This window comes from Callithrix jacchus, chromosome 3 (assembly GCF_049354715.1).
Source record: "Callithrix jacchus isolate 240 chromosome 3, calJac240_pri, whole genome shotgun sequence".
In the NCBI taxonomy this organism is placed as follows: domain Eukaryota; kingdom Metazoa; phylum Chordata; class Mammalia; order Primates; family Cebidae; genus Callithrix; species Callithrix jacchus.
The window spans coordinates 103,267,990-103,283,122 of NC_133504.1; the positions used below are offsets into that span (position 1 = coordinate 103,267,990).

Below are 15,133 nucleotides of genomic sequence, written 5' to 3' on the forward strand. Positions count from 1 at the left end.
AAAATAACTATCTATGGGAATAAAGTTACAAATCAATGAATTCCCAAACAGTTATAAAAATGCATAAGGCATGTCTTCTTTGTGTAGCTTACATTTAAAAAATGCTTCAGTTGGTCAAGATATTACTCCAACTGTTGCTTCATTTGCTCTTGTAGTGATAATGGGTTATAATATTTACTGACATCAGTCCAATGAAGAAACCAATGAGAATACATCCTAAGTAGTAAGTTCTAATTTACAAACAGGCAATATTAAGCACATAAGATAATCCCATTTGTGCTCAATATTATATATTTTTAAGGGTAAGAGGAGGGTTAGAAACTATTAAAAAGGGTGTGAAGATACAACTTAGGATCACAAATATTTTTATTAAGCCCAAGACATAATAGTGCATTACAGGAAGAACCCAACTACATTTCATTAGAGATAAAATTATGGATATAACAATAACAACAATAACAACAACAGCAAAAGAAACAGCCTATCACTGAAAATACATTACTACAGAAAAGTTATGAGAAATCCATTATGAGATTTTCAAAGGTAATATTCCTAACAATTTGACTAAGTGATTTGGGTATGGTGATGTACAAGGAGGTAGTATTAACACATGAAGACTCCTTTTAACCCTGTAATGGTAAAATATATTCAGTCTGTTCAATATACCATCAAGACTGGGGTTAAGCCATGAGTTATCAGAGTCTTTAATATCTAAATAATCACTGTAAGAATTTTATTTGCTTTCCAAATCCAGAGGGTCATATTACCTAACATCTTAGCAAGTTAGGATGCTTTGAAAAGTATGATTTCCAAAAATTAACAAATCGTTGATTTATAAATAAGTTTATTTATAATGATATTTACATAATAAAAACAAAACACATGGAACTCACAAGTTATACAAAGAAACTGATGTATAATAAAAACAGCAATATAGACTGACAGGCAGAAATATAAAGAAAGACTTAATAAAGAGTTAAATATCAAATAGACAACTTCACTTCTAAATTTCACTTTGTCACTCACACTGAATTGGAATTGAACAATGGCTCTCTCTTCAAGCGGTCCTGTACTGGAAATTCTGGAAACTGGTAAAATATATTTTGATTAAGAGTTTCAAGTTAACGACCTATTTCCATGCAGTACCTAATGCTGCCTTTAGATGAAGTCACATTCAATCTGCTTTGAAGTGAAATAGCTTTAAGTAATCTGTTCTGCCAGGCTAGAAAAATGTCACCAACATTCTGCTGATGCATGGAGATGTGGCAGTAATAAACTACTATTTAGAGAGGAAGAGAATTGGAGCAGAAGTGACTGGGCAACAGTTTCAAGAGAAGCAAAAGCCGGGAGAGGGAAATCAATGAAAACATGCACAAGTTTAGGCAGAGTAATATGCACAATCAGTGCAGTTGGAAAATGAACAGAAGGAATTAATCCATGGAGCAAGGTAAGGGCTTCTTTAGTTACTATTCACTGGAAAACAACTTAGTGCCTAGCCAAATAAATTTGTTTCAGCAGAAGTACTTGAGAGGACCTGGGGGATGTTAGTATATGGAATGCCACCTTTAAATTCAGGTTGAGTTCTTGCTGACATTGGTGAACATCTGCTTCAAATAGCAATAAAATGAAAGCTATATAACCTATACAGCTGCATTCTTTAACATAATAAAAAAGAACTTCAAATGAGACAAGCAAAAACAAGACATAAGCATTGTCAAATAAGGCACATGTAAAAATCTACACACATTATCCAGTGAAAGACAATATATATATATTTGGAGGTAGAAATAATTACAAAAATACTGACATTTCTAAAGCATTAGCATATTTGTTACAAACAATCACCAACTAATCCCCATTCAGAAAACTGCTTTGTAAAATGATTATTCAACAACTTCAGGACTACATATTTGTGGCTTTTTTTTTTTTTTAATTTCACGTGTGAGTATCTGGAGAATTCAGTTAGTGGCAAAAGTTGTCCATACTATGAGAAATGTAATATGGAAATTATAAAAAGTTATAAATGTTCATAAACCCCATGGTCATCATAATGTAAATGTCCTTGAGTGCACCAAGTTGATATTTCCTCATCAATTGAGAGCTCACAAGTCTTATTTCACAGGCCCATTGATGTTTTTAGTAATGTGGCTATATCTGCTGGCATACTCCCTTCATCACCTGCAGATCAGAAAGTAGCATTAAAAGCATTATAAAAATGTTTTATTTTATAAGACAGATTGTCTCAATTTTTTTCCTTGGTGAATTCTTACTCATCTTTCAAGGGCTACGTTGCTTCAGGGTCACACCTGTTAAAAAACTTTCCTAAACTTTACTTATATTAGGGTCTTTTCCTCTGTGTTCTTGTTCATATTGCCAACATAGAAATCTAAGGTCATGTTTCCAATTTTATAAAGCTATATAAAGATACATGATATACACTGGATCAATATCTAAGTCATATAGCCCATGGTACTTCTCACATTTGCTAAATAAAAAACATTTATGTAACAAACGAAGTAAAAAAAACAAAGACAATAAATGCAAACCTAAACAAACTCAAATCTTATTTAATCTAAACTCTTATTTTTTGATCTAAAGATACAATCACTTAGACCCAAACTGTATACATATAACATTCTGAGCACAGCATACCATCTAATGATTAATTAGCTACTTTAAATTACCCTGTTTGTCCAAATTTTGCCCTATATTTTAATTAAACCCCATTATTTATAAACACTTACAAGAATTTTGAGATTTTCTAAGTCCCCTTGTGTCACAGTGGCAGATAATCTAGCCATCCCTGATTAATTCATTTCAGCACTCAGAATATTTTGAGATGAGCTGATTTATTAATTTACTAGTTACAACAGCACAGCTGGCAATTCACAAGTATTTGCTGATCTGTGATAGAGCCGTAGCTATGAATAATTTTATAAATTAGATGTGGATGAAATGTAGCAAAACTAACCACTTCTCTTTCTCCCACTCTCTCACAAATATACACCTCAGTTACAATCTAAAATTATGAGTACTTTTATCCACTCTTTTTTCTCTGTTTAAAAAAAAAACGAAAAAACAAATAACCACAGGAACACAATATAGTGTGCATCAACTCTTATGGAGTTCACTGACATCCTTGCTTCCAAGCTCATCCATATACTTGAAAATAGCCCATGAAATTCAAATTGACACTTTATAAATTACTAAATGAACTGATACCATGTTAGGAAGAATAAAGGGAGCAGAGGAAAGAAAGAAAAAAATAATGCGATCCTTTTAAACTTAAAAGATACTAAAGACAGAATACAAGAAAATGCAGTGTATGAACTCTGAACCCTGGTGTTTTAAGAAAAGCTATAAAAGACATTACGGGGACAAATGAGAAAAACCTGGATATGAGCAATATATAATAATATCTGAAAAATCACTGTTTATTTTCTTAGATGCTATAATAGTATTGTACCAACTTACAGGAATTATGCTGTGATACTGAAAATAAATTACCATGTTTACAGTTGACTTTATTATAGATCAATGGGAAAAAAGTAGAAAAACACGGCAAATGTCATTAACTGTCAAATCACTGTATTTTTCATTCATACTATACTTTCAACAATTAATGAAGTATATATACACACATATATATATTTATAGAGATGGAGTCTTGCTATATTACCCAGGCTAGTTTTGCACTCCTGGGCTCAAATGATCCTCCTTCCTGTCTCCCCAAATAAGCACTGTAAGCATGAACCACATGCCCAGTCACTGCTTTCATTTTTGTATGACTATTTCTGTAATAAAAAAATTCAAAGAGTATGTAGTCATGATTGTAGTAACATATATATTTTTTAAAGTTCAAAAAGGTAAAAAATGTTAATACAATTAATCACATTAAGGGAGGTTAATGAAAAAAATCCAAAACACAATCTTTATTTTAAAGCAGTGGTTCTCTGATTTTAGCTTTATCAGAATCACCTGGACAACTTGTTAAACTGAGTATTATCAGGTCCTATCGCCAGAGTTTTTCACCAAGTGGGTATAGAATGGGGCTTGGGAATTTGCATTTCAAATTGCCAATTTCTTAGGAGATGATGCTCCTGCTGTTGGTACTCTGATAACCACTAAAGCAAGCTCTAGAAACACAAGAATCTGATAAGCATATTTGAGAGGCATCATGGTCTTTACCTTTCACAGTTTTATGTAGAGGAGGCAAACAGATTGTTAACAAAAAGCTATACATACTCAATTACGAATATACTTTTTGTTTATAAAGGAAAAGGATTACATTGTGAGAGATGGAAAGGGCATATATGTCATCAATTCAGTGTCAAAATTACCTAAACGAAACCAGGGGCACAGCTGAAGACAAAATGATTGCAGTTCAATGAGTAAATAAAAGACACCATTACATCCTCAGTCTAGCAAATAAAATACACGCTGGGAAAAATGCGTATGTAAACAGCTTTAACAAGATAGAGAAAAACTTCCTACAGAAAGGAAGAGGGGTAAGGAGAGGGCAGGATTCTTCATAATTAAACATTTCAAAGCTACTGGCTTGAGAGCACAGCTAAAAATACACTGCTATTTTAACAGACAGTATAGGTGAACGTAACAGGCAAACTTTTAGACTGACCAAATTTATATAAATACGAATAATTTACATTATGACTGAAAATGATTGAACATACACATCACCTCTGCTCCCTTCAGCTGTAATGCCATTAAAATACGATGTGAGAAAAAGTGTTAAGGGGGTTAAACAAAAGAGAAAGGACAGGAGAGAAAGGACAACAGCAGAGAGACAGCTGCCCACAAATTCTGGAAGAAAATGATAGGTAAAGAACGGAAACTGATTTTAACGTAATAAAGTAAAAGCTTAAGAGTCTTCAGGTAGGAAATGCAAGGCTACTTCACACCCAGAATCCTTACCCTTCTACCCCCAAAGCCCAGGAAATGGGGTAAATGGGAAACATAAAGTTATCTATAAACAAGTTGAACAGGTAAGATTCCTGAAGCTTGCCCAAGAGAGCCAGCCATTTGCCCCAGACATATAAAAATGAATGAAGGTTTATTCTCTTTGGAGAACATAAGTCTGAAGAACTCTGGACTTGGCAGAGTAAAGAACAGAGAGGCTGCTGAAAACAGGCAGATTAACTATTAATATTTAAATATGAGAACAAACCTCCCTCCTTCACTTCTCAGGGCAGTTGGCTCATATCACCTCTCCCCACCTGTATTTTCACTTTCCAGGAGGTTGAAAAATACCCTTCTGAGGAAATAAACTAGCCCATAAGAAAAGACTATAGTTAATTATCAATTATTGTGGTTCTATTATATTGAGAAACTTGTTAGAATAAAATCCATATATCTGGATATTTGCTAGTATCACTAAAAAAGAATTTAAATACTTTACTAAATTCTAAAAGCTGCCCTAAATAATAAGAAAAACACTGCCCAAAGAGAATCTGCCTTACGCATTTACTTTACTGTATTTGCTGGACCACCTGCAATTGGCAAGTTGCCACATGCACACAAAGCATAGTAATTACTGTTAATTGTTTAACTTACGATCACTCTACTTATCCTTAATTTTAAAGATCTCAGTTGTTTCTTACTCAAACTTTCTCTACTGCCTGCCCCCCAAGCTTCCACAGCACCCTGAAATAAATGCTATGAAAGAAAGACAAGTAATTATTTGATGATCATATTTCTCTCTGTAGACAGATATATTGATTTTTATGTAGTACAGAGTGCCTAACAACAGACTTAACAGTGTCTGTCATGAACAGAAATTTGCTAAATTAAAATGAACCATTAGCAAGAATATCTTTATTAAAATAAAAATTGCTCATTTCCAATTAATTTAACATTAAAAGGGAAAGCTGGGAAGTAGGATGAGTAGGAGGCTTCTGTTCTTTCATATCTGGGTTTTGAACATACTATCCTTTCAAAAACATATATAAAAATAAAAATTTTGAAATTAAGGAATTTTAAAAATGATCAGTTATAGTACTTTTGAAATAAGTATGCTTACCTTCTCTGACATCACACATGATCCCTAAACTGTAAGCTAGTTAAGGATTTTAGCCATCTTTGTCATCCTCTTGCACTGACTAATTTGAATTGTGGTCATATAAATAAATATTGAAGTTTCTGCTTACAAACAACTTACCTTCATCTACAGTGGTCATATCTTGTTCTAGTTTCAGTTTCTGTTGGTTAATTTTTAGCATGGATTCTTCAATCGTCCCTTGACTTATTAGTTTTATAACTAGTACTTCTCTAAAAACAATGCAAGATATGTCCATTGGTTAATAAATATAGTTATTTGGATATTTCTAAACTATAAGAGTTCAAAAAGAATACCTTGAAAATTATGACAAACAGATCCTTAAATTCTTTTATTTCAACTACTTGAGGCTGACATTTTCTGATTATTTAACTTTTAGACACTCCTAAAGATTCAAGAAAAGAGAAAGATATTTGTACTTTAAAAATTACTGGCTGGGCACAGTGGCTCAAGCCTCTAATCCAAGCACTTTGGGAGGCTGAGGTGGGTAGCTTGAGGCCAGTAGTTCAAGATTAGCCTGGTCAACATGGCAAAATCCTGTCTCAAAAAAAAAAAAAAAAAAAAAGAAATAAAAAATTAGCTGAGCATGGTGGCACACACCTGTACTCCCAGCTACTTGGGAGGCTAAGGCATGAGAACTACTTGAACCCAGGAGGTGGAGGTTGCAGTGAGCCGAGATGGCACCATGCACTCTAGCCTGGGTGACAGAGTGAGGTTCTGTTTTAAAACAAACAAATAAACAAAACAACAACAACAACAAAAACACCAAAAAAAAAATATATATATACCATATATGGATAAAATTACATTACAACAAACAGTTCTTTGTTCAGATGGAAATAACATTTTTAAAAGAAACATGCTTTGCTTCTTAGGTCCTGAGAAGCAGTGTCTCTGTACACTTCAGGCAGTGTGGTCAAGCACAAAGTTTCACAATAGATACTGGTAAGTATTTAGTCTATAAATGACAACACCAATATATGTTGGACATACACTAAAATACTTCACGAAGACACTGTCTGCTCTTTATATATGTAAGCAGAGTTGCAACAATCTTCACCTCTTTACAGTGCTGTGACAAATGTCAAAACTGCCATTCATCTAAAATAATCTACAATTCAATTTACTTCCTAAAGGGTAACAGGATAGCCCAGCAATAGTTTGTACATTACCAAGTTTGTCTGGCTGTTAAGTGGTCTAACAAGTGCATCTTTTCAAATACTAATCTTTTTCAAAGGGGGTAGACCATTGCTTTTCTATACATCATCTTCATGAACTGCAGAACTATTTGGAATGTGGGTGGATGGTTTTAATTACTAGAAAATGGAAGGGTTACATAGTGCAGTTGATGTTCAACACTGCTGGTACAGAATACATCAGTAGCCATGCTTTGCTGAAAAATAAAAACTCAGTCAGGTCATCCAACACTATATTCTAATGGTCTTCACAAATTAAAGTGGCATTGAATTAAAAATACATTTCAACTAAAAATACTTACTTAGTCTGGCCTACTCTATGGCATCTATCTTCTGCTTGTTTGTCATTGTAAGGATTACAGTCAATATCATGAAGTATAACAACATTTGCTGAAGTCAGATTTATTCCTAATCCACCAGCTTTTGTTGATAGCAGAAACACAAAGATATCCATATCGGTATTAAATTCATCAATTAGATGAATCCTGTAAGATAAACAAACTAGGTTAAATCTCACTAAAAAGTTGTATAATGTGATTAAAATGGAAATCATAAAATGGAGATGATTATCACATGGGAAAGAAACCGGAAGATGTCAACACATCTCTTGGTATTGCAGTTACTTCTCCTCTGGCTATACCACTGAAGAGCCTCCTCAATTCACCAACTTCTTTTCTATGACACTGCTACCCTTACCAACTCTTATTTCAATTCAACTATTCAGATTCAATTAATTCCTAAATGACTATTTTGTCCTTTTTAACATGTGGCTTAGCTTAATTCTGCGTACAGCTTTTCAATCCTTACCCTTCTCAGAGGTATGTCAGCTGCTACAGGCAGACAACATTCCTGATGAACCAAGGACCTCATGATCAAACTGATCAGTTGATTCTCTTCTTTTTAAAAAAGCATTATTTTTACCTTTACTCTAATGCAGAGGAAAAAAAAACCACTCTGGCCCACAGGAACAAAATAATCAATATACAATGCAACTTAAAAATACTACACAATTCCTTCTTTACTAAGGGCAATCTTTACAACCTTTGGGAATTAAAAAAAAAAAAAAACCTTAATTACTCTTAAAATAGGAAAGATTTTAAAACATTCTTGATGAAAGAGAAGGTGTTTTAGACGTTGAAAGATTTTTAAAGAGGAAAACCAAAAAAAACACAATTATAATAGCTGTTTTAAAATGTATACAATTCAGATAGAAAAATTAAAAGAAAATTACTTAAGTTTTGATACATAGACCCGCTCTATCACCTAGGCTGCAGTACAGTGATGTGATCTTGGCTCACTGCAACCTCCACCCCCAACAGCCTTCCTAGTTGGGACCACAGGCTTGCACCACACCTGGTGATTTTTGTTGTTGTTATTGGTATTTTTAGCAGAGACAGGGTCTTACCATGTTGACCAGGCTTGTCCTGGACTCCTGAGCCCAAGCAATCTACCTGCATTGGCCTCCCAAAGTGCTGAGATTACAAGCGCGAGCCACCACGCCTGGCCATTGAAATTACTCTTATTTTAAGTTAATGATTTAAAGTAATCAAAAGTAAAAATAACAAAATTCTATCCAGTGTTCTAGACATTTCAAATTCTAACAAATAGTAATAATAAATAAGTGATTTTTTAAAACTAACTTGAAATATACCAACCTTTCAGAAATCTGAGTCTTTCCATCTAATCTGAGGTACCTATGCTGATGATGTTTTAAGAGAACCTCTAAGATATCCAGCATCATGGTAAATTGGCTAAATAACACAACTCTATCACCCTGTGAAAATACATACATGAATTAGAAAAAACTGTTTTACTACTCAAAGCCTTGACAGGTCTAAACAATTAAGTGTTACTTAGATCATGTTGATACATTTGTAGAAAATTCACTATGATTAACTGTTTAATAAAAATCAAGTAATAATACCTAAGATATATATCCTGTTGTAGCCTATATATGAATAAACTGCCTTTACTTCTAAATTTCAGGGTTAAAAGTTATCTCTCAGTTTTGATTTTTAAAGAACAGTTAAATTACTTCCTTTTCATAAGAAAAATATCAGAAAATGTGAAAAGTTGCATATGTGTGTACTATCTAGATTGTGATTTTACAAATTTAGGCTATTTCACATATAAAGAGCAGTATTACTTAAGTAACTATATAACAAATGGTGCCTTCGAAAACTAATTTTGAAGCACACATACAGATTGCCACTTATGAAGTAATGAAAATTGAGACATTTTTAAAACATCAATACAGATACAGCCTAGTTTCTATTGTTTTTGTCTGAGGTTCCAAAGAGGAAAGGATGTAATCAAGAAAACATGTCAAGAAAATGTTCAAAACACTATGTTCTAGAATAATGTAGAACACACATAGGCTAATTCAAGCAAGTCAGTATGCTAGAATTACTTTAAGAAGTTTAACTAATTAGGAAGATACAAAAGAGTGCCATTCTTCTTTAATACCTTCTGTTTCAATTCAGACAAGATGCATCCTAAAACTCGGAATTTTCCAGAATCTAAAATCAAATCCATGTCTAACTGAAAGTTATTAATGTGTCGATACTGTTTACAAAGTACATGTAGTTCAAAGTCTGTCATAACTTCCATATCTTCAAAGATCAAGTCAGGGTTAGCCTCACAATGTGTAGGTTCCTTAAAACAAAACAAAACACAGTATATTTAAAAATAAAAATAATTTATAATACAATCAGAAAAACTGAATGAAATTGTTCACACCTGATAAAGTACCTAAATCACAAAACATTATAGTGTAACAGATATAGCAAGGAAAATTAATAGTAATCTTTCAGGTATAATAAACGGGGGAAAGTCCTTACTGTTTTAAAGATAACATATTAAAACATTTACAGATGAAATAATGTCTAGAATTTGGTTCAAAATAACCCTGGGAAGAAATCTGGGGTATAGATGAAACAAGAATGGTGTTATTATCAAATGGTAACTTTCAAAGGGGTAAAGTAACACATGGGCAGACAGTTTCATTTTGCAATTCTATTACAAATGTTTGAAATTCTCTGTTTAAAACAATATAAAAAGATTTTAGAAAGAAAATGGGTGAGCCAGGTACAGTGGCTCACGCCAGTAATCCCAGCTCTTTGGGAGGCTGACGAGGGCAGATCACCTGAGGCTAGGAGTTCAAGACTAGCATGGCCAACGTGGTGAAATCCCAAAAATACAAAAATTAGCTGGGCATAGTGGCAAGTGCCTATAATCTCAGCTATTCAGGAGGCTAAGGCAAGAGAATCACTTGAACCCAGGAGGTGGAGTTTGCAGTCAGCAGAGATAAGGCCATTGCACTCCAGCCTGGGTGACAAGAGCGAAAGCCTATCTCAAAACAAAAACAAAACGGGGGTTGCTTTCAACACAAAGATCAGTAAGGATAAACAATGATAAAAATGTTAAAGGAGAAAGAGGCAAAAATTAAGAGTAATTGCTAAAATTATAAAGAAGAAACAAAATGAAAGAGAAGTACGTTATGGAAGTACAGACTAGGAGTTAGCAAACTGTTCCTGTAAAGGTCCTGATCATAAATATTTTAGGCTTTGCAGGCAAGATGGCCTGTATGGCAAGTACTCAACTTTGCCCCTGTAGTGAGAAAAGCAGTCCCAGAAAGCAAGAACAAACAGCAAAAACCTTATAAAAATAGTCACTGCCGTGTGGCCACAGTTTACTAACCTACGATGTAGGTTATCACTACTTCTTTGTTCTTATGTCCCCCAAATCATCTTGAACTAGGTCTAAAATGTGTTTTTTGTGGCTGTGTGCAGTGGCTGACACCTGTAATTCCAGCACTTTGGGAGGCTGAGGTGGGCAAACGGCTCTAGCTCAGGAGTTCAAGACCAGCCTGTGCAACATGGCAAAACCCCATCCGTACAAAAAATTAGCCAGGCGTGGTGGCACATGCCTGTAGTCCCAGCTATTCAGGAGGCTGAGGTGGAGGATGGCTTAAGCCCAGAAGGCAAAGGTTGCAGTGAGCCAAGATTACCTGCTTTGGCAACAGAGCCAGACCAGGTCTCAAAAAAACTTTTTCCTAAATATGTAGTTAAAAGAATTAGTATGCCCAGAGGGTTCACCAATCTTATAGTCTAACAACTTAACCTCTTAATAAAGCTCAGTGTTGACATAATATGAAATCCTTACCTTTAGCATAAGCTGAGACATTTCCTTGAGTTTTTCAGCTGTGTAATATTGGCGATGTAATAAAGGATGATTGGCCATTTTCCTCAACTGCATCATGACATTGCACATTTCTGTGTTTTTCTCTGTGACCCAAAGAGAACACATTAAAAAATAAAATCAAGTTCATAACTGTTGAAATATATCAACTAAGTTTTTAAATTATTTCTTTAAATTCCAGCTAGTTTTTGAAAATGAGCAAATCCCATTATATGACTAAACAAAATGCAGCCCCAGTACAAGATTCTTTTTCACATCGTGAAAATCAGATTATACCCAAGTTATTGATAGATTTTTTCAATCTGTTGAAAAGACCCAAATAGAGTTGCTCCTGCTTCTCTGACATTGCACACAACTCAATTTGATCTTTCTTGGGAGGTAACTGCTTGAGAACCTGAGAAAGAAAAACCGTTTTAGATAATCATTCTAGCAAAAAGAAAAACGTAAGTATTAAAAACAGTAAAAAATAAAAAACGTGGATAAGCATTACCTCTTCTTTTACTCTTCTGAGAATAAATGGCTTTATAATTTGTTTTGCATGTGCTATTCTCTCCTTTTCATATATACTTTGCTCATCTGCTGATTTCTGAGCAAAATAAAAACATATCCTTTTAGGAATTATTCATTTAAATTATCACAATAACAGTATTGTTACACAACATAATAATCTCCCTCACTACAGTCAATTATTTTCTGTAGAAACTTGATTCATTCTAGAGGGAACTTCACATTTGAATTCTGAGTTGCCATGTACTTCTTGAAGCTGCATGTGTATTTTGAAGTTTCATAGTATGTAATCATGTACTCTACTGAGGTAATCAGTTTGAACTGTACTAGACTGGTGATTAGGAAGTCATCAACTGATTACCTAGATAACTCTTATTTAAAAATGTGTCTACGTGTGGGTAAGGAGAAACTTGGGGGGTAGAAAAACCTTTATTTCTTAGTGGAAAATGGCCCCAAAACAAAGCTAGTGCAGGCTGATGCAAATCATGTGGTCAAAAAATGGGGAATAGCACCTAGTCAAAACTGGTTATCTTAGAGAATTAAAAAGTAGAAATTTATTCTAGGATGTGAAGGAGTCCTCCATATATAGGAACTAAAGATAGAAAGTAGTTCATAAAATCTGCTAGGCCATTTCAAACACTGTATATTAAGTGGGAGGGCATTCAAATTAGCAAATGTTAAAAAGGCAGTTAATCTACAGTGGAAGCATATCATAGAAAATTCTTGCAAAAGATTAGTGATTTGGAAGAGAGCCAAAAATCAATATAAACACTGCTGTATTGAAAAATGTCGGAGTTCTTGAAGACTGTACCTTACTTTTCCTGAACAATAAAGAAGTAATGAAGCTTTTATTGTGAAGAGAATTTCTTTACCGTCATTAAAAGTTGTAACTTTCGTTTTATTAACTTTTATATTTCTCGTTATAGTCATGTTCTGGATAGTCTAACTTTGTCTAGTTCTATAGTTTACCCATAATTTTGATATAGATGACATAAAGATCAAACTTTCCACACATATTACATATCTGAGCTCTTCATCAATTTAAAATTGTCATTCTGCAGAAAATTAGGATATTAACCAAGACTTTCGGCCATCAATTCTGGAAATTGCTATTTGTTTTCCTCCACTATATTCTGGCTGATTTTCAAACTGATCCAAATATAGAGTTATCACCTACTTAAACTTATTTCACAGAGCATATGCACTATGAAAACAACTAAAGAGATGTAACAGAAGAATGGCCCAGTTAAAACACAAGTAACAGATTTGGGAGAAAATATGCATTTATGCTTACCGTCTTAGAGGAAAACATTCTTCGTATTTCACTGGTGCTACTACTAAACATGTGTGGCATAACAAAATTCAACAGCGACATGAGTTCTAACAGATTATTCTGTACAGGTGTGCCCGTGAGCAGCAAACGGTTATTTGCCTGTGAATGAAGGTAAAATTTATATTAGTCTTTTCTTAAAGAGCCACTCCTTTCATGTCTACCCTCCCTGGTGAAGGAGGGGAGGAAGATAAATTAAAACCATTATTAATAATTTAACATTCTGTGATGAATGATTAGTAATTCGGATAATTGATGTCTGCTATTATCATCTATTATACTTAAGGCAAAATATGAAAACCACTGGTCTTCTAAGTAGGTAACTTGCGTCCTCATATCACCTTTATGAGGTGATGAAAGATTATTTATAAAGTTTAACATACAGAGTAGGTGAATTATGGCTTAAGACCTAAGAATTTTTTTTTCATTATTTAAAGGATCGTTAAAAAACAAAATCAAAGAATATGTGACAGAGGCCATCTAGTCCATAAAGTGTGAAAATTTTACTATCTGCCCTTTTACAGATCTAACTTGCTAACACCTAATACAGAAAACTACATATATTAATCTACATAATCTAAAATTTTATGGTAATTTGGAAAACTTTACATTCTCTTACATTAATTGTCATAAGGTGCTGGTAGCGAATGGAGCCCATATTCTTCAGCATATGGCCCTCATCAAAAATTGCGTAATTAAGTTTCAGCCGTCGAAACAGACTACGGTCATCAGAACTGCTGATGGCACAGTTGTATCTGTCACCAAAAGAAAAAACATAAGGTTATACCTTTAAGAGCCTGGAGTCTAGAGAGATTTAATGTCTTAAAAAATCATTTTTTATTTACACATTTCTAACAGCCAGTACTTAAAGAAGAGCACTAGAAACAGGTAATACTAAAATAAATACTGATGTATTTGTATTTAATAATTATTGATGTACACTGTAACCAAGTTAGGAAAGCTGCAATACAAATTAAAAGAAAACGTTAATGTTACAGACAACTTCTACATACCTGGGAGGAGGTCAATTTGCATATAATTTATAAGTAATCTGCTCCATGAAATGTTATGTTTTAGTAAACACAAAAAAGAACATGAAGGTAAAACATATTTTTCTTTAAGACAATATATTTTATTAAACTAGCAGAGTAGATCCAAGAAATAATAGTTAATAGCTAGTATCTTGAGACTGCATATGGAGCCTGTTTTATCAAAAAAAAAAAAACAAAAAAAAAAACAACAGGCCAGGCACAGTGGCTCATGCCTGTAATCCCAGCACTTTGGGAGGCTGAGGTGGGTGGATCACCTGAGGTCAGGGGTTCAAGACCAGAATGACCAACATGGAGAAACTCTGTCGCTATTAAAAAAATATAAAATTAGCTGGGTGTGGTGGCACATGCCTGTAATCCCAGGTACTCAGAAGGCTGAGGCAGGAGAATTGCTTGAACCTGGGAGGCAGAGTTTGCAGTGAGCCAAGATTGCGCCACTGCACTCCAGCCTGGACAACCACAGCAAAACTCCATCTCAAAAAAAGAAAAAACAAAATTCATGAATTTTTTAAGGACAGACACTAGAAGCCAGTAGTGAGAAATAATAACTATAGTTAATACAGAACTTTAAATAAATCAAATAATAAATGTAACACCAGAGCATTAAGTTCTGTGCAAGATATTTGCATCAAACAATTACTACCAAGTAGTAGTCAACTTATCCAAAGTTATAGTTTTCATTTTTATTTCTGCCCTAACTCAAATTTTTCATTAAGAAAATGAGATTTCATTGTATTTATTACCGATACTTACTTGTAAATTAAAAAAATAATTCATT

General features: G+C 33.8%; 1 protein-coding gene across 3 annotated transcripts in view; it reads right to left on the minus strand.

Moving 5' to 3' along the window:
* Positions 1–348: 348 nt before the first annotated feature.
* SMARCAD1 (SNF2 related chromatin remodeling ATPase with DExD box 1) overlaps positions 349–15,133 on the minus strand; it is an 83,320-nt gene continuing 68,535 nt past the window's right edge. For all 3 annotated transcript variants that reach the window (XM_008992970.4, XM_002745583.7, XM_078366823.1), the window contains 10 exons: positions 13,926–14,061; positions 13,271–13,408; positions 11,960–12,055; positions 11,746–11,863; positions 11,434–11,555; positions 9,736–9,924; positions 8,925–9,043; positions 7,572–7,754; positions 6,176–6,285; positions 349–2,178 (listed from right to left, as the gene is read on the minus strand). In XM_008992970.4, the coding sequence (XP_008991218.1) occupies positions 2,117–2,178; positions 6,176–6,285; positions 7,572–7,754; positions 8,925–9,043; positions 9,736–9,924; positions 11,434–11,555; positions 11,746–11,863; positions 11,960–12,055; positions 13,271–13,408; positions 13,926–14,061 (1,273 nt within the window). In that variant the 3' untranslated portion in view covers positions 349–2,116. The remainder of the gene's footprint in view (positions 2,179–6,175; positions 6,286–7,571; positions 7,755–8,924; positions 9,044–9,735; positions 9,925–11,433; positions 11,556–11,745; positions 11,864–11,959; positions 12,056–13,270; positions 13,409–13,925; positions 14,062–15,133) is intronic.